Source organism: Neopsephotus bourkii, unplaced genomic scaffold (genome assembly GCF_033783945.1).
Source record: "Neopsephotus bourkii isolate Nb327-2 ecotype Australia unplaced genomic scaffold, CSIRO-AGI_Nbou_v1 NB_1630, whole genome shotgun sequence".
Classification (NCBI taxonomy): Eukaryota; Metazoa; Chordata; class Aves; order Psittaciformes; family Psittacidae; genus Neopsephotus; species Neopsephotus bourkii.
The window spans coordinates 1,203,957-1,223,601 of NW_026902105.1; the positions used below are offsets into that span (position 1 = coordinate 1,203,957).

Consider the following 19,645-nt stretch of genomic DNA (forward strand, 5'->3'; position numbering starts at 1 on the left):
TGCTTTCATTTTATTCTTCTGGTTTTTATCCTGGTTTTCTTTAGCAACTTTTGGGTCCATTGATCAACCTCTGCCTACACATGCTTTGAAAACTAATGTCTGTGCTGTCCAGAATTTCACTCAATTCAGGCCTCAATCACAACTGCATGTTGCTCAGGAGTCTTCTAGCATGCAGTACTCAAATTAGATGCTTTCAGGACACAGTACAAGAAGGTTAGTGGATAGAATTATTAATTCTAAGTTTGCTGTTTCATAGTCTGGCTGGTTTCGTGCTTTTAACCAATCAGAACCTTTAGCGACTGCAACTGGACAAGATGCTGGTGTAATCTCTCAAATGAATCTGGAATTTCTTACAATGATATACTACATTAAGACTCAGTTGCAAGACATGGGAAGTCTGCATGACAACCAACCAGTTATTAAAAACAATTAAGAACAAGGTTAGTTCTGTACTGTGACAGCACAAAAGCTATTCATAGGTCACTAGCATACACAGTTCATATAAACTGTATTTGTCAAAAAGGAAATCCCTCCTCTTCACTTTACAATCAATATTCTTCATTTCATTCACCTGTACCCTTGATTTTTCTATTAAAAGCTAAGTAATTCCAAACTGATTTAACTCAAGGCTTACCGAGCAATACAAAATTATTAAAGGCATGTATTTACCGATAGCAAAAGTCAGACATACTACCAAATATTAATAGTTTTAACAAAAGTAAAAGTTTCATCCTAATTACGAACCTTATCACAAATTGTATTTTAGAATTATAAACCCATATGAAAACATGGAATTTAAACATCTCAACAGCATACAAGAACATAAGCAAAAATCTTCTTAAAAATAGGAACAGAAATCCCTTTTTATAATGGCAAACTTTTTCTAGTTTGAATTTTAACTATTCAATATAAACCTTACAGCAAAAAAGGACATTCTGTTGTCCATTACTGCAAGTTATTTTTACAGCAGTAAATACATGGTGGCTTACAGTCTTCAATAATGCTCATGGAGCTAAAGGAGAATAAAGGCACAAAACCTCTCCAGAATCACCTCCAGGAATAAATTTATCTATCCATGATCAATATAAAACATAAGAAATTATCACTCTGACAAGTGCCACTTCCCACTTTGCCAGCAGCACCAGCTAGTACTTTTCTTTCATTTGCTTCACTTACAAGTGGCATATCTTCTTATTTTTGCATGTGCTCTCTACATTTGGAACTTCCTTAAGCTCAAAGAGATCTATTCCTTCTCCCTACTGAAATTTACAATAACGACACAAACTATTTTTAAAATATCCATTTTCTCTATCATGTGCAAAGCTGGCCTTTGCTGGAAAACCACAGGTAAACTTTCAATCAGTAAACTTTCCAATGAGTCTTGCCAACTCATCCTCTGAATTACTGTCACTCCAAAAGCACACTTAAGTATGTAGCAAATATAAAGCAGCCTGACTTACCTCAGACCACACTGAATTTGACTACAGGCTATTTGTGTGGCCTAGTCTGCTACTGGACCTCTCACAGCAACACAGCAGACTTAAGATTGTAAGGATTAACCTTTCTGTGTTTTCAAAGAAAAACAGTTACAATAACCTGTTAAGCAGAGTTAAGAGTATGTAGTTCAAGCAGTTCCAATCTTTAGCAATATGCAGTAATCACTCACTGGAACTTTTAAACTTGTCACCTTATGCTCCAAAACATTAAGGGATAGTCTGCATTAATCTCTTTTGTGCTTTGTATTCAGCCTACCTTCAGTGTCACTTTAAGTCCATCCTTCACAAAGTTTACTTTGCATTAAAACAGACCCAGACAGGCAGCCAGCTTATCTTGCTGAGGAAGCAAACTACTTAGCTCAAAAATGCAACTGCAAGGGCTTATGTAATTACATCCAACTGCAATATATTATGTACTCAATACCCAGGATCCACCTTCTCTTAAGGTCCCCTGCAAACATAATTTGGCATTAATTATTCATTTCAGTTAATCAATTAAAGCCTTTAAGCCAGTATCAGGATAGAAAACTAAAAAGGAGTATAAGACATCAAATTACTAAGGATAAAACTATTTCTAGAAGAACTTCACTAATTAACTCCAAGGATACTATACAACATAATGTGCATGCTCAATGTCAGGGGTTTTCTTAAACAATTCTGAAGTCTTCTACAAGTACAGCAGTACAAAGGGCTTGTCCTAACAAAATACCCTTTTTTTTCCCAAAATATCCATACTGCTGAAGTTTTTATCAAGACTTTTTCATTCTTCTTGCCTGTCATCTTAAAGACTCATCTACTAATAACTCCACTTGAGGTAATACAACTACGAGGGTTCATTTTCCAAGTTCTCCCCATCTATCTTTCATTATGCTGAAGTCATGCTCATCTTTATTTTTCTACCCCCTTTCTTTTCTGAGCCGACTATTCACTGCCTTTTTAACTCATAAACTTTCTCCTGACTGTACCACAATAGTACATGGCAAAAAGTCCCATCTACTGCAATAGTAACACAAATAACAGATACCTGCCCCAGTCATAAGAATCACAGAATAAGGTTGGAAAGGACCTTAAGATCATCTAGTTCCAACCCCCCTGCCATGGGCAGGGACACCTCACACTAAATCATGCTACCGAAGGCTCTGTCCAACCTGGCCTTGAACACCATCAGGGATGGAGCATTCACAATCCCTTACACTAAACACTGAATAATGGGGGGAAGGAAGGGGAGGGAGGAAGGGGCGGGCCAGGGAGCGCAATGTTACATTCTGACTTGTATACCCATGCAAGAACCATGAGCAGTTGCTAAATGCTTCTTCAGTTGAGGTGAACCAAACCTGTGTTGTACCCTCCCACCCAGTAGTGACAGAGGGAAAGTATACACCACATACTGAACTGGCATGGATTGTTTTGTCCATGCTTGGCAACCTGATTCCCCATCTGAACTTCAAACTAAGTAATTAGATGTCATACCTAATTTTGGCTTAATGCAAAAGACATCAACAATGTCCAAGTGTTTGAGGTCTACAGTTCAGAAGGCAACAGTAGGAAGGATAGCATTCTAGTAAAGACATCAAGTTTTTATGTTGGTAATAAATCAGTCTCTTCAGAGCTCAACTATCCAATAAATCAAGTCACAAACAACTCTGCATGTCAAGTTACACATGTCCACATAGGCAATATTTCCTTACTAACAAAAAAACCCCACCAAAAACCCCCAACATTCCTTCATTCCCTGCCTGTTTTATTACTAAGCAAATATAATCCAGAGGAAACAAATCTTTATAAACACGAGCTGTCAATCCTCTTAAATCAGACTCAGAAAAACAACCAGCAAACAGAAGACCATGCTGTCTTTTAGAATACAGAACACTCCAAAGATACCTGCTTGAAAAAGCTTTCCTATATGTAGATCACCACCTAACATTCTCACATACAACAAAGATTCTACAATGTGGGACACTGCAGACTGCATTACTGCACTGCTCTTTTCTGTTTGCTCAAAGCTGCAAGGTTTCTAACTAACATTCCAGTCTCCATCTTCTCTGTGTGTTATTCCTGAATGACCTTGGTTCTCATTGTATGAGTGTCAACACACTTCTCTGAAGCACATACTGCTGTATTGCACAAGACTGCCCTAAAATAAACCATGTAGGGAGAGTAATAATGCCAGGCACACTGACTTATTCCTAACATTGCCAAACAATTCTAAATGCAACCTATTTATCACATGACCTGCTTCTCTCCTCTGACAGGGTCATCTGAAGCATGAAATGCTGCCACCATTTTCACTTTATAGGCAGTATTTGAGTCAAACCATATTGTTATTACTACTTACTGCGTGTCATAACTATTCTGTGTATTAGACTTAACAAATAAAAATAGAAAAAAGTGCCCTGAACCAAAAATTAAACTATTTGTCTAGAAGCCCATATGTGAAAGTGAAACCTTAACAGTCTGGGTTTGGTTTTTTGTTTGTTTTTGTTTGTTGGTTGTTGGGACTTTTTTCCACTAGGACATCTCACGGAACAGTGCTGAAAGCTAGCTCAGAAGGTGTTAGTCACAGAAGCATTGCTCATCATAAATAAGAGTGCAATACTCAGCTCTCACAGGCTACAAATCAGGTGGAAACCCAGGAAAGTGTCTGAACAGAAATACAAGTAGTAGGGGGAAAAACAGCAACTTCTCTATGAAGTAGTTACACGAAAAAAGATGCATACCGAATTTTCTTCTTCCTCTTCTAGCTCTCTCTGCTGTTCCTCATGTCGCTTTGCCTTTATCTCCATAGCTTCAGTGATCAGGTCCCTTAAAATTGAAACTGGCTTGGCATTCTTAATAAATGTATGCTAGGGGAAAAAAAGCACAACATTAAATTACACAACATCATTACAACAGTTAAGTTTCAGGTGTAATTACAAGTATTAATAAACATCACAGATTTCAGTGATAAATAGTATTTTACATCACACAGTAATTACAATCTACACTAACACACATACAGGATCTTTTAGCTGCTTCTATTTTTAATAAGAGCAAGCCTTGGGAAACATAATACATAAACATAAAATATAACAACTTTTATAGTTAAGGATATAATTTTCCAAAGGAAACATGCAGTAAGTAGTAAATAAATAGAGTAGTGATTGTCTGACATAGAAAAACAAACTTTTTCAGATATTCAGTTACAGAGTTTAATTAATCTTAACAAACTGACAGCATAAATTAGTACCTGCAAGCAGAACAACTACGCTGCCTAGCTCAACAAACCTGTCATAAAACATTTCTTTATCTATGATGCTGAAATGTGGAACACACAAAAAAAAATTCCTTACTTTCAGCAGGAAGACTAATTTTTAATTCAAAGCCATTTAAAATATCACTTCTTCCTCCAAGACAACATGTGCACAATACCATTTTCCTTCATTTTGCTACCATTAGAAAAAGTCTGATTTTTGCATCCCTATATGCAAACACAATTTAGGCAAAATTTAAGTCATAGCACCTCAGAAATGTATTATTAAATACAAATGAATAAATAAATAAAAGTTCCATGAAGAACAGAAGTGATGAAGCCTGATGTCCTGCATCTGTTATCTTTCTTCTCCCTTGATATATTCATTCAGTTACTCTCCTTTTTTCTCCATGATCTTTCCTTGACAAGCAGTACTTTCATTCCCACTCACACAAACCCATAGCATCCTGAGCCCCATCACACATGCTCCAAATTCCATGTGGGAGAAAAGGTAACACTTATGCTGGACATAGTATTCGGTTTTCTGGCCAGTAAGCATGTGGAAAGAGGAACACTGAACCTTGCTTGTTTGTTTTCACTTTACTTGCATGGATTAATGCAAACCTCTTCTATCCAGGTGCCAGTATTCAGCTAACCATACAAAGTTCAAATCTTTAAGGTCTCAAGTTCCGATTCACAGGTCATAAAAGATCTGTAACTTTCAATTTTTAATCTTCTTGAAGTCTACATTTTGGTGTTTTCACAGTGTGGAAGATAAAATAATCATGATTTATGAATTTGATGATCTATTACTGCAAACAACTTTGAAAAATTTTTATGTGCTCCTTGTAGTGGAGTTCACTTGCATTTAAATTTTGAGAGGCTCTTGCTAGCTAGAGACAAAATAAATTCAGCATGACTGCCTTACAGATGAAATTCCAGAAAATCAGATTCCTATGTAGTCTGGTGAACAAAGAAAATCAAGAATAGTATTTACCAATAGCAGTGAAAAGCATGAAAGAACACTAAAATGTCCAAAACTTTAATGAATTAGGAATCAGGAAAGTAAAAGGAGCAAAGGACCTTACAAACTTTGTCACTTCTGTCTCATTATCAGACAAGTTTATTTACAGGAAATTTTATATTTCATTTTAATCATCATGGAACCTATTATAACTTTTTTAGAAATGCCACTGCTTCCTCCTTCGCTTCCTTTATTCTTTGATTTTCCTTAGTTACTTAAGGCTTACGACAGCCTTGAAGGCAGTGGATAACGCAAGTACAGGGCCTAAAGAAAAAACTATTTTTGCATTTTCTCTCTCTCCCGCACACTCAAATGTGTGGCCCCTCTAAAATGATGTCCATTTCACAAAGACTAAATCTTTCTTAACAGATCAGTCCCTCCTGTTTGATTTTTGTAGTTCTCTGAAATCTCTCTGCTTTATTTCTATCTTAGTACCAAAAAGATGCAAGTGTTGAATTTCTGCAGCCACTAGAAGCTCAGGTCAGCAAGCAGGCAAAAGCCTGGCACACCCTGCCTTGGTTCCAAAGGTCCATGCTGCCATGTGGCTCAAATTTAAAAGTGCCCACTTGGTATAACTCAGCCCAAGAACAAACTCGTGATATTGTCCATCTGCATCAGACCCATCTAGGACACAGAGCAACCTGTCTGCTTAATTTGACATGACCAGAAGGGAAGACTGAATATAGTCTATGGGTGGTCCACACTGATAAGAACCTGAGCTCAATTCCTTTACTTAGCACTTGCCTAAATCCTGAGATCTGTTGAGGGCCTCTAACCACAAAGCAAGGATCAAATTTTAATAGCAAGAACCAGCCCTAAACTATATAAAGAGCAATTAATTTTTAGAAGCAGCAAAGGAGAAATAAAATGGAGGTAGAGATACAGGAGCTGACAGAGAAAAGACCACAAAGTGCAAAATAAATAAGGCACAATAATAGTTAAATTCAGATTTGCCCTTAGAAATTTTCACAATCATTCTGGTTTGAGACTGGAGGGGAAAAAAAAAAAAAGCCACAGAACTTGCATTTCTTCAGTAACTGAAATACTGACCTGTAGCAGCTGTGTTGCTGTAGCTCTTTGTTCAGGATTTTTCACTAAGCATTTCTTCACAAAATCTGTGAATTCATCAGACCACAGCTCTGGCTTCCGGAAAGTTGGAGGGGGATTTGTAGGAATCATAAAAATAGCCTAGATAAAAATCAGACAACAATAGCAAGTTTAAGCAAAACATCATCACAGCACTGACGCCAAGTAAATAAATTGCTTTATCCACCTTTCTTATCTGGCTGAGAATCTGGAAGACAAATTTTAAGTAAGCTAGGATTTCCACTCGGATCAAGATTCAGGAAGTAAATCCATCTGCTACTAATGTACCTACTTCCCATTAGATTTTCTCTGTTTAAACTGTACCCCATTGAGCACATCACTCATTATTTTATCTATTGCTGTTTATCAATCTTGAGAAATGATTTTCTTTAGAAATTCTTAGCAGAGATGACAGCACTGGTTGTTTAAACAGACACATATAAAATTGCTGTGAAAAGCCATGTAAGTTCACCTTCTTTTCCCTTAACTGTATTCAGTTTTATAGAATTGCTTAGAAAATTTGGTAGGATTAATATTTCCTTTTGTATTCATAATACTTCAGATGCAGTTTTAAACCTTGCTTTCCTTAATCAGGTTTAGGACTGTATGCAAAAGGACCTAAGACAACACTAAAAGATGAGAAAAATAAAATAATCAAGTAACTTGCCTACCAGCAGCTAGAATTTACTTGGAATTGAAAAGGCAGCATTTTACCTATGCAACACTGTCGAGAACCATATGCAGACAGATATTTCAACTAGGAAAAATATTCACACTATATAAAAAAATGTTTGTCCTGCTTAATATCATATATACTGTGTTATTTTCTTTATGATTTTTCCCAGGTTTTTCTCTAATTATAGCTTTACACTTGTGGGAGGAAAACAAAAGGGCAGTATAATTCTGCAAGACTACTGTACAATAATAGGGAATGCTGAACTTCTGTAATCATTGCTTAAGATTTACACAACAGCAACACTATTAAGAGCTCAGTCTTTTCACAGAAATAATATGGCATTTTCTTCTAAAACCCCATTCAATTCAATCACATTTTCCAAAGTGAAAGGGAGTAAAAGTTCTGTATTTGTTTTTCTACAAGCATAGTCAGAAATACCTACTCAGAAAAGGGGAAAAAATGAAATGAGGGATTATGCATACTGTTAACATAGCAGAGGCACCAGAAGCTTCAGTGATGTTTGAAACATGGGGAGAAGGGAGAGGGAACTCTGAGATTTTATCCATAACTTCTTGAGAAGTCTGGCTAGCCTTCAAAGTTGGTTTAAATAGTTCAAACCCTCAGTCTAAAATTGTTCTCATGCACTGACAGAACTATGCAAAATGATGCAAAAACCCTGTTTAATATAATTTTAATGAAAAATTATTTCAGTACTGAGTAGTTTGCTTTAATTCAAATACTTAAACATTTACAAAACTCATTTCATTATCTGCCTAATACAAGAATTACAAGAAAGCTAAGCATTTTGTTTAATAAAGATGTATGATACAACAGCTTTATATTTTCACTGAGCAGCTGTGCCAAACTAGCATATGAACAGAGATAGGACATGTTGCATTCTATTTGAGTGTAATGTGCCATACCTGCTTCACTGTGATACAAGATTAATTGCAGTACCAGTGAAGTGCTTCTGATACAAAGCAGTGGCTAACAAATTGAGCTGTTTCTGTCCTTGAATGTAATGATCTCTTCTGAACTTTGAACTGATGACTTCTGATCTTATCTTCAGCTACCCTTAACAGCCAGCTCTGCAGTAGCTATTGAAAACACAGCTCTAGTAACTTCTGTTTAGGTGGTGTCAAAATGTGTACCTCCTGTTTGATAATAAACATTGATATGTCATCAAAGCTTAGTTTCAGAACCCTACTCAGCTCCAGTGTTCTGGGAAAACTATTTGCCTTTGCCAATTATTTTCTGTCAACTACACAGCAGTTAAGAACCACAGCAAAGAAGCAACCTCTTTATAATTCACAAAGGACAATAAGAAGAAAGAGGGAATTCATGAATCATTCTTTTATGGCAGGCAATAAAAAGATATTCAAGAGCTAGAGTTGGGTCCTAAATTCACATATATCCTTTCTATGTTTGCTGAAGATACCTACTTCAGAAACATGTATATTTATTTAATGCTTAAATCATAGGCTTTTTAAAATCTTGATATGTGACATGAGCTGTAGCTGAAAATCCAAAACTTAGATGCATTTTTGTAATACAAGAAAACATAGAAACTACTTACTCCAAATGTTTAGTCCAACTTGTTAATTATGCCATGTACTACAAGCACGCACCTCTCAGTACTCCCTTTCACTAACTAGCGCGAAATGCTGGTTTGCAATTCCATCTTCCCCTTCTATTTCCTCAGTTTTGCTTGCATAGTTCTCTGTAAAAGTCAAGCCCCCTGTCTCTTTCAAAATAGTCTATGGTTCAGCTTCCAACTGCTTCTGTTTCCTTCCAAGAAGCTTGCAAAGCAATCACTGGAAAATTATAAAGCTAGTCCCAAATCTCCAGGAATAAAATCAAAATGCTTATCTGACAAGAACTTACACCTCAGTAAGTCCATTTCTTGTCAAATGTGTATTTTCTATCCTAAAATAATATCTTGTCAAATACATATTTTCTATCCTAAAATAACTCTGTCCTATTTTAAAATAAAACTGAGCCATTTCAGTCGCTCTGTTCCATAGGTGTCAAGAGAAGCAGGAAACTTAGAAGACACTGTTTTTTTCATGCTTCTTTCTTATTACCATACATTTCTCCAGTCCCTCTATTCTTCCAAACTATTACTTGTAGCAATCTTTTGCCTCCACTCCACTTGTAATTTTCTCTAGAAGTCTTCCACAGCTATTGGTATTAGTTCTGCTCTCATGGTAGAACAAATGACAATGCTCATACAGCCAGTGTTAGGTAACTGTTGCTTAAAAGAAAGGCCAAATATAAGCTACCATCCACCCATCTACATGGACTGACCTGGCAGAAACTGCAGGAAACATCAGGAGGAAATTGTTAAAGCAGGCAGGCTCCAACAAACTATAAAAGACCTGGAGCTAATTCTCCCTCTGCCACCTTAAACATCACCTTCCACATTTCCTTAGGTATCTGAAAGGCTGGCACACCTTACTTGAGTAACACATCAAATATAAAGCCAAGGTGCTAGATTGTATGACTCAGTCTTCAGTTTCAACCATTCAATCGTCCTCTATAAAAACAAAACACAAAATTAAGTACCTCTAAGCAGCAAGGTGTCAGAACTCAAGCCTGAGCAACCATGGCAGCTTAATCAGTGTTTGCCTTCACCTGCCTGTAACAGAGTCCATTCCAACTTTGTCTGAACTGGCTCTTCCACCTTTTAGCCCAAGTCTACTTCAAATCACCTTTCATGCACTGCTCAGAGGTAAGTCACAGTATCACAGTATGTTAGAGATTGGAAGGGACCTCAAAAGATCATCTAGTCCAATCCCCCTGCCGGAGCAGGAACACCTAGATAAGGTTACACAGGAACGTGTCCAGGCGGGTTTTGAATGTCTCCAGAGAAGGAGACTCCACAACCTCCCTGGGCAGCCTATTCCAGTGTTCTGTCACCCTCACTGAGAAGAAGTTTCTTCTCAAGTTTAAGTGGAACCTCTTGTGTTCCAGTTTGTACCCATTTCCCCTTGTCCTATCATTGTTTGCCACTGAGAAGAGCTTGGCTCCATCCTCGTGACACTCCCCCTTTATATATTTATATACACTAATAAGGTCACCCCTCAATCTCCTCTTCTCCAAACTATAGAGACCCAGCTCCCTCAGTCTTTCCTCATAAGGGAGATGCTCCACTCCCTTAATCATCTTAGTTGCCCTGCGCTGGACTCTCTCCAGCAGGTCCCTGTCCTTCTTAAACTGAGGAGCCCAGAACTGGACACAATATTCCAGATGAGGTCTCACCAGGGCCGAGTAGAGGGGAAGGAGGACCTCTCTCGACCTACTAACCACCCCCCTTCTAATACACCCCAGGATGCCATTGGCCTTCTTGGCCACAAGGGCACAGTGTCGGCTCACGGTCACCCTGTCGTCCACCAGGACCCCAAGGTCCCTCTCCCCTACACTGCTCTCTAACAGGTTGCTCCCCAATCTATACTGGAACCTGGGGTTGTTCCTGCCCAGATGCAGGACTCTACACTTTCCCTTGTTATATTTCATCAAAGTTATTCCCTGCCCAACTCTCCAGCCTGTCCAGGTCTCGCTGGATGGCAGCACAGCCTTCTGGCATGTCGGCCACTCCTCCCAGCTTAGTGTCATCAGCAAACTTGCTGATAGCACACTCAATTCCCTCATCTAAATCATTGATAAATATATTAAATAATACTGAGCCCAGTACCGACCCTTGAGGCAAGGGTCCTACCCTGTGTGAAACCAGAATCCAAAGCAGATTACATTATATATGCGACAGAAGATGGGAGGGAAGGGCAGGAATACATCATCCAGAGCAGCTTTCAGTGATCACTTCTGAATTGGACATTACAAAATCTAACACAGTTTCTACCATAATTGTTGACTGGAAGCACTTACCTGCCCAATAGGCAGCTGTTACGGTTAAGATAAATACTGGACTGAGGACCATGAGAGCAGAACTGTGCAAGTTAGCACAGAATTTTCTTTTTATTATTCTTAAAGGGCCTAGCATTCTAAATGAAGTCCAGGCCGAAAACATTTTTTTGTGAAGGTTCTTTTACGGACAACTTTATTAGCGTGAAAATGTAATTATGGTGATGATGATGAATTAGGAAACGCCAAAAGAAAAATGAGACCCTCATATACTACATTGGAATTTCCTAATCAGAAAATCCTTGCAGCTCGTTCTTCCTGTCAGTCAGGGTAATACATCTATATTTCATACAGCCCACAAACACATTAAATGATCAACAGCAATTTGGTAGAGGTACTACATCTTTTGGGTTTTAGCTCCTTGAATAACTTATTCTCTTGCTTAGTTGAAATAAATGACTTGTAATAAGTAAGATGGAAATCAAAAGTACAACTCTTGCTGTTATTATTTGCCCAGTACAATGAATGCTACTGGAGGAAAAAGCAAAGATATTTATATTGTGTTGATTTCATCATTTTCATGCTGTGAAGCTCTATTGCTAATATCTACAGAGAAAACCTTTTTTATACAGGGGGTATGGATACAAAACATCCACAGGCAGTTTTTGACTCCATAGTTTCTGCGCCATAATTAAACTACTTAGTTTACCAATCTACTGCAGAGGAAAAACTCTAGAATACATTTACATTCAGTAACATGTTGTAGAGCATAACATCCTATTTAAGGGCTGGGGGAGTTAAATACTGAATACTGTAACATTTCATTAACTTCAGAAGAAAGAATCAGCTGAAAAATATTTTTCTCTTTTCATGATACATATCACAGAACTTCCCTCCCTTCTTGAACAGCCTTTAAAAAGTCTATTGAAACACCACTAATTATTCCATTACATGAATCAACAGCTGTCTAGAAATGAAAACACCAGCATGAAGAAGGGCAAGATACCAGCAGGTTCTACACTGGTTTTGCTTTGTTGAGCCTTTTTGGGGGGTGGGGGTTTGTCCTTTTTTAATACAGAACTACAATATTGTTACAACAAAACAGTTTTTGTGTAACTTTATATTATTATGAGGAAATATATGTGATGTTTAACATGCAATTCTATTGTGCTCACCTTGTCAGTTCTTTTAAATCATATACACAAGACCACATACATTAGAAATAAAGAAAATCAGATAAAATGACAGACATCTCATATAGTAACTCTAGAAACACCCAAACCACTATCATAATAGTAGTAATAATAAGTGACCCCCCTACAAAACCAAAAACCCCACAGCCATCACCACTGGTTCAACAGCCATCCACTGTCACAAGCTTCCCTCTGGAATGATGACCTTTGCTGTTCAACACAAAGTATGATTCACCTAAGATGTACAGTAATAAAGTAATAAACACAGCGAAAGGATACATAATGGAAAAAATAATCACATGGTTAACAGCAAAGATCGGTTACTGAAAGATAAGCCTTTTATATTGACCCGTATATTTATTATTGCTAGTAAGTTCATAACATTTTGACAGCATTACAATAGGTCAAGAATGTAAAGGTATCAATCTCAAACATTTTGCAACAGTACATGCAATTGTAAAACTACTGAAAAGGATCAACCCTTGCCTTGTTAGCGCCATGATACGAAGGGATACCTCAAGATTCACCTCTGAACCCCTTTCTTCTAAAGGTGGGAGTTGGACTCAATGAACCTTATGATTCCCTTCCAACTTGAGATATTCTGTGATACTTCCTTTAAGAGAATTGCTTTAAATTTCAGAATAATACTGCAGATAATTTGTTCTGTGACAACAGCTTGAAGTCATCAGCATCTTCAGGCCACAAGTTTGTTCAGTCTGTTGGGGGTTTTTACTGGTTCTAAATAAGCTCACTTATACAACTGATTTTTTCAATCCCATCTTATATCGTAAGTTTAAAGTTCTACCATGTCCCAAGACAAATCTGCACTAGTATATTTATGCAGCAGAATTTACTGCACTGGCTGTTATCCAATTAGCAAGACAAAGAACAAGTTCCTCCTGCTAACTCATCTAAACGGATCATGTCATCTCCGTATGTCTGTTCATCATCAAACCCTTTCTCAGATGAGTAATAGAAACACTTAATTAGCACAAATCTTTTCCCAGAAGGGTCACCTCAGCATACTGTCCTAGTGCCAGGTAATTTACCAACTTATCCAGGTTTTTGCTTTGTTTCATTTTTGAAAGTTTCTTGACCTCTCGAAAGTCATCACTTGTACTATCCAAAGAGATCTGGGAGCAGCACAACAAATGACTTTATGGAGTTGTATGCAAAGAATGAACTTCAGTTATCCACAATGGCCTTATTTTGCTTATTTCTTCCTTCTCTCCTTTCAAGTCTAGCAGACCTATCACTATTTCTCCAGGCTTTCTTCTAAGATATTTAAATAATTCCCTATGACTGGGGGAACTCTTCCCTGTGTACTTTTCAATTATTATCTTGTCCCTATATTCTATCTTCTGCTTTAAAATGGAATAGTTTGAAGTTTTCTATGCAATTCCGTGGGACTACTTTGATTTCCTGAACCCAGCTCTTCAGCACAAAATATGCTTGAATTCTGCCATTCAGCTGAATGTTGTCCTTCCACTTCCTTTTTGTTTAGCGAAGTTAACATTCAAGTTCTCATTTCACCTGCAAGGTTATGAATTCTCTGACATCAATGAAGTTACAGAACAGACATCCAGCAATCTGATCCTCTAGATTATCTCCTCCTCCAACTTAAATCATACATCTTCAAGTGCAACAAATGCCTTTTGAAAGTCTACAGAAATGCAAAATAAAGCAAGGCAATATCTGCAATCTCATTAGGGTTTTTTAACTGTTCTTTGGCTTTGCTGGGGTTTTGTTTCTTTGGAGGTTTTAGGGGGTGGGAAGTGGAGGGTGATTTAAATAAGTGAAATTAAATTTGCTTTAAAGCAAAGACATTTATGTAAATCAGAAATAATTTCAGGCTACTCAAGATTTTATGTTTAAACTACATTGAGCAGCTAAAGGGCTTATTCTTTTTTAATTGATACATACAGAATTTTTCAACTTGCAAATAATCCTATACAGGTACAAATCAGTGTAATTGCTTAACATGTTATTGAAAGTTTATATTAAAAGTTCACATCCACGATGACTACAAGCCTCCACATTTTTACAGTGTCCAGGGACAACAAAACAATACACCAAAATAATCATGATGACTAAAAACACCAAGCACAATCAGAAAATTAGACAATGAAAGTCAGCAAGCCTTACAAATACACAAGAGTTTCAAACACCTGAAAGGAGCTGCAGCATTCAGATACTAAGACAGTATTTCCAACAACTTCACTCACCAAAAGCAAAACCTAAATGAACCACAAATTAATTCATGATTGTTCTGAAATGTACCCTCAACTTCATTATTGGATGAGCAAGATACATCTTTCAGTATAAAGACTACCTAATGCTTTTTTTCTACCCTAAAAAAATAAACTCAAAACTCCCATCCCAAATCAGAAAAAACTCATACATGCATACGTGTGCATGCCCTTCTTCCTCCTGATTAAGTGTATCTGATACAGTGGTATAACTTTCTAATGCAATTTTTTGTTGACACAGATTTGGGAAAGAAGTAGTTTTTAAAGATAGTTGTATAGGAGAAAATTACTTTTTGATAGTGATGGGCAACACCTCGTCTTTGTGAGGAAATCACCATAATAGTGAGCTGGGGCTACTTCAGGCTACTAACCAAATCAAGGCTCTACCATAACCCCTACAGAACTTCCACCAACATCTAAGAGCGTCTCAGAACAAATTATACATTATGACGGATCTTTCCTCAAATGCCAGGCAACTCACTGCCTAAAGGGTATTTCCCAGCCACACAGGTGTCCAGGAATCAAAAGAGGAAGAAGGTGTCTTCAGGAATCATAGAATAGTCAGGGTTGGAAAGGACCTTACGATCATCTACTTCCAACCCCCTTGCCACGGGCAGGGACACTTCACATTAAACCATGTTGCCCAAGGCTCTGTCCAACCTGGCCTTGAACACTGCCAGGGATGGAGCATTCACAACCTCCTTGGGCAACCTATTCCAGTGCCTCACCACCCTTACAGTAAAGAACTTCCTCCTTATATCCAATCTAAACTTCCCCTGTTTAAGTTTTAACCTATTACCCCTTGTCCTATCACTACAGTCCCTAATGAAGAGTCCATCCCCAGCATTCTTACAGGCTGGTACCTCTGTCAAACAGAAACATCCTGCTATGACTTAAATGCTCCCCTACCACAGAATCTGAGAGATCTAGAACTTAAGAATCTTGAACAAGAACAACCTTATGTTTCAGCATTATATCTGAACAACTAGTTTCTTCAGTTACAAAACAATGAAATGATTCTGAAGGTGCACATTACATGACTGAATCCAGGGAATACTCTAATTTAGTATTCTTTCACTGCAGTTTCTTTTACTCCTGATTCAGTATCTTGAAAATTCACAGACATAATGCCTATATGGTTCAAATTATGTTACCCAGACTAAGAAACTTACTTTCCCCAAAGAAAAATTTCACAATACAGCTTATTTTAATAATAATTTTTTTTCTTCTTCCCACAATATTTTCTGCAGTTTCTGAGAAAATGAGGCAGTGATTACATCCAGAAACATATTTGCATTTACTGAGACATAAAGCAGAAAAACTGCATTTGCAATTATATTTACTAATAAAATAGTCCAGGAGCAAGTAACTTATATTTGTGAGAAAAAGCTGTAGTAAGCTTGGTGGATATTATATGTGAAACCTCTGCTATAACTACAAACAGTAGTAATGACAGAAGGCGTTCGGGAAATACGCAGTAGTTCTTTTATAGACAGGATACATTAGAGCTCCAGCAGCAGTATTGTGTTCAACTTTAGGCATCACACTTTGAGAGATGTAAACCAACTGAAGATGGTTCATAAGACAGCAACTATTGAGTTTAAATTTCACAACGAATTTTCAGGTTACAGAGTAGGTAAGTTTCCAGTAGTTACCTAAAAGTTTTTGAATTTGTCATTATAGTCTACCAAAAATTTTAGACAAATAGTTTCAGAATTGTATGATCAGAATTTGGGCATGAGTTTCAAAGATTTTTTACACCACTACCACCTCCCCACTTATCCTGCGTTCATGCCAGTCATGCAGTTTCAGAAGACAACATTTTCCACATCTTATCTGAGAAACTCAGTGGAAGGGTGTAATGCATCCTTAATTAAATTAAATTAAATTAAATTAAACTCCATGTGCATTCTTCACAGGTTGCTCTCTCACCCTGCAATAGCTACTCTGCTTGGGATTTTATGTGGATTACGCAGGGACTTACATTTAAAAGTCTATACTTTGAGAGGTTACAGGCAGCACAAAGTAGGAATTTAATCTAGTCATGCCACAACTAGAATAGAGTCTTGCTGTAAAAATAATCTGCTCGCCGTGAATTTAAAAACCTACAGTGGCTGACAGCTCACTGGGACATGTAAAGTACAGAATGATCACATCTAACAGAACAAAACACGAAACACAAAAGAACAATGCTCACTACAATGTTTCCTTCTTCCTGCTTCACTATTTATAATGGCAATGGGTGAACAGGTAAGAGCAAAAGCAAACCACCAGCACAAAGAAAAATGACCCATTCACTTACAGTGTGCAAACTAAGAACTAAAATTAAACTGACAGATTACAATATTCCAGATATTAATTACAGCTAATTACAGAATTTCTAATCTATGAAAGAGTAATTGAGTATTAAGTTCTTGTATCTTAAAGCTCTACCTTCAAGCAAAGAAGGAAAACTTCCCTTGCCTCTGCTTCACTGACAACCAAGGTATTGAGAGAATGAAAGACTCTTTGATGCTGCTTTCCCTGCTACCAGATATGTACAGAGAGCAGTGCTACTGCCCCTGCCTAGCCAGTATTTCCAATATTCTCCCTAATAGCTTCATAAAATATAATTTATATTGTAGCCCCTTAGATTGTGCTAGATTAAAGTTATCTACATGCTTTTCTGTAAGGAAACGTAGTTGCTAGGGTAAACAGAACTTTTCTTTCTACTCCATAGGCCATGATGCAGAGACAAGCAGTGGGAGGCACCACAAAGTAAATCTGGACATTAGAATGACCATACAAAAAGGAATGCCTTGCCAAACCATAGTGTTACAGAATGACATTAGTCTTGCATTTAAAAAAATAACACCCCTTGAAACCAAAGTGAATAATGCAAGATTAAAGTCAATGCAAAAATTCAAATATGCCACTAGAACTGGTATTTCAGTTCTTCATAGCACTGAAGTACTGGCACAACATACATCCTACGGAAGATTCTTCCAGAAGGGAAAATGTTCCAAAGAGAAAACATACAGAAAAAATTCAAATGCCAATGTTTATTTTTTAAAAGAAGACAGTAAAAAGGTAAAATGAACTGTGAGTCAAAGTTGGCTCCCTGTATCTTCAGTTTTATTTATCAAACTGAAAAATCTTTCCAACTTTCTCTTTTCCTGTATAAGACTGAAGAACTATGAGATGTGCTGTTTGTATTACAATTACACTAATTCAATGCAGGTCACTTGCTTTTTACTGAATCCAGATGACATTTAGTAAGCTAAACATGGGCCAATTAGCTTTAGAAAAAAAAAAAAAAGGAGGGGGGACCTGATTGCCGCTGGGTAGGTCATACAGTGGCTACAGAACACAATTGCTTGAATTACATTTTGGCTAACATCAAACACAGAACTGAAGTTAGAAATGACTTTTTTTCTTCCTTTTTTTTTTTTTTGCACACCTTCTAGTTTTTCACATTGAAATGTATTAATTTAAAAGCCATCTCTTTCTCACCCTGAGGTGACAGATACGAACAGACTCACCCCAAGTTACTGTTGTTCCCTCTTTCTCCACTCAATTAAAAAAAAACAACACATTTTTAATATTCTAAGAAGTACAAACAATGTAGTTTCCACTTTATTTTTACTATCCCCAGTGGCTAACTAACCTTTTCAAGCCTGCTCATTTGAACTTACAACAGTAAAAAAGAAAAACACAGCACTGAAGATTTAGTGAACACTAAAAATAATAATGGTCTAAGCCTCTTCTATTTCTGCAATAACATTTGTATTCTTAAATCAACCTGAACTGCCATGTAATTAGCCATACAATAACCTTTACTGATAATGCAGAGAAACTAGTTCCAGAGGGGTAAGAAAATCCTCAAGCTTATCTCCAAGAAGCAAATAAACAGTATGTCTTTGTTCACATCTTAGTCGTGATCAAGGGCTGAATCTTTTCTGACAAAAACACTACCTCTAAAATGATAATTAAAATCTATGCTACTAAATAAAACATCAGTTAAGACTTAGTGTAACTGACTGCAAATCTGTCAGTGGTATTACTTTCCAACCACATCTGGATTTGGCATCTTGGGCTTTTTCCCCCCATAAGTTTTCCACCTCTCAAACAGTAGTATCAACTGCTAGAGTGAAATGCAACATGTATTATAAAATATAAGCCCAGTTAGTTGTTTATTCCATAACACGCAGAATTATGCAAGCCAGTTATCTGCCGCATCTCAGGGTTTCCCATCCGTCTCTATTTCCTCTCAACATGATCTATTCAGCTTCTAACAAATTTCACTCTACACAGGAAACAGGAGCATAATGTAACACGTGCTAATTAGATGCCATTATGCCAATGACATCTAACACTAATCAGATGTCCTCCAGACGTGGTCATCATCTTCAAAATATCACACACCTTAGAGCAAATACAGAGACATCATGCAGATAAGCTGCTCAGTTATATGTAAATGATCTCACTCTACAGGATCATGGACACAGGAAAATATTTCTTCATGTAATTGAGAAAAAAGCTCATAGCCAAATATGTAATTTTTTGAGGGCCAAAAGATACAGACACCAAGATAATAGATCCACAATGGTGTCAACTGGCCTTGCTTTTACATGTCTTTGTTTAAACTAAGTTTTAAACTAACCTGAAGGGAGAACAATAAAAAAAATAAAATTAAAAAAATAAAATAAAAAAGCAGCAAGCATTAAGACTATAAAATTATTTAACTGGGAATATTTTATTGCAATGCTGACAAAATTTTATAGGTTTTGATTCTGACCTGTGGTCTGTGTTGTACAGACCTGCCCAAACATTTATTAATAACATTCGCTAA

General features: G+C 37.1%; 1 protein-coding gene across 4 annotated transcripts in view; it reads right to left on the reverse strand.

Annotated features, from left to right (window-relative positions):
- Positions 1-19,645, reverse strand: part of STK3 (serine/threonine kinase 3) — a 126,722-nt gene that overhangs the window by 62,101 nt on the left and 44,976 nt on the right. For all 4 annotated transcript variants that reach the window (XM_061373210.1, XM_061373207.1, XM_061373209.1 and 1 more), the window contains exons 7-8: positions 6,800-6,937; positions 4,214-4,339 (exon numbers count right to left, since the gene is read on the reverse strand). In XM_061373210.1, the coding sequence (XP_061229194.1) occupies positions 4,214-4,339; positions 6,800-6,937 (264 nt within the window). The remainder of the gene's footprint in view (positions 1-4,213; positions 4,340-6,799; positions 6,938-19,645) is intronic.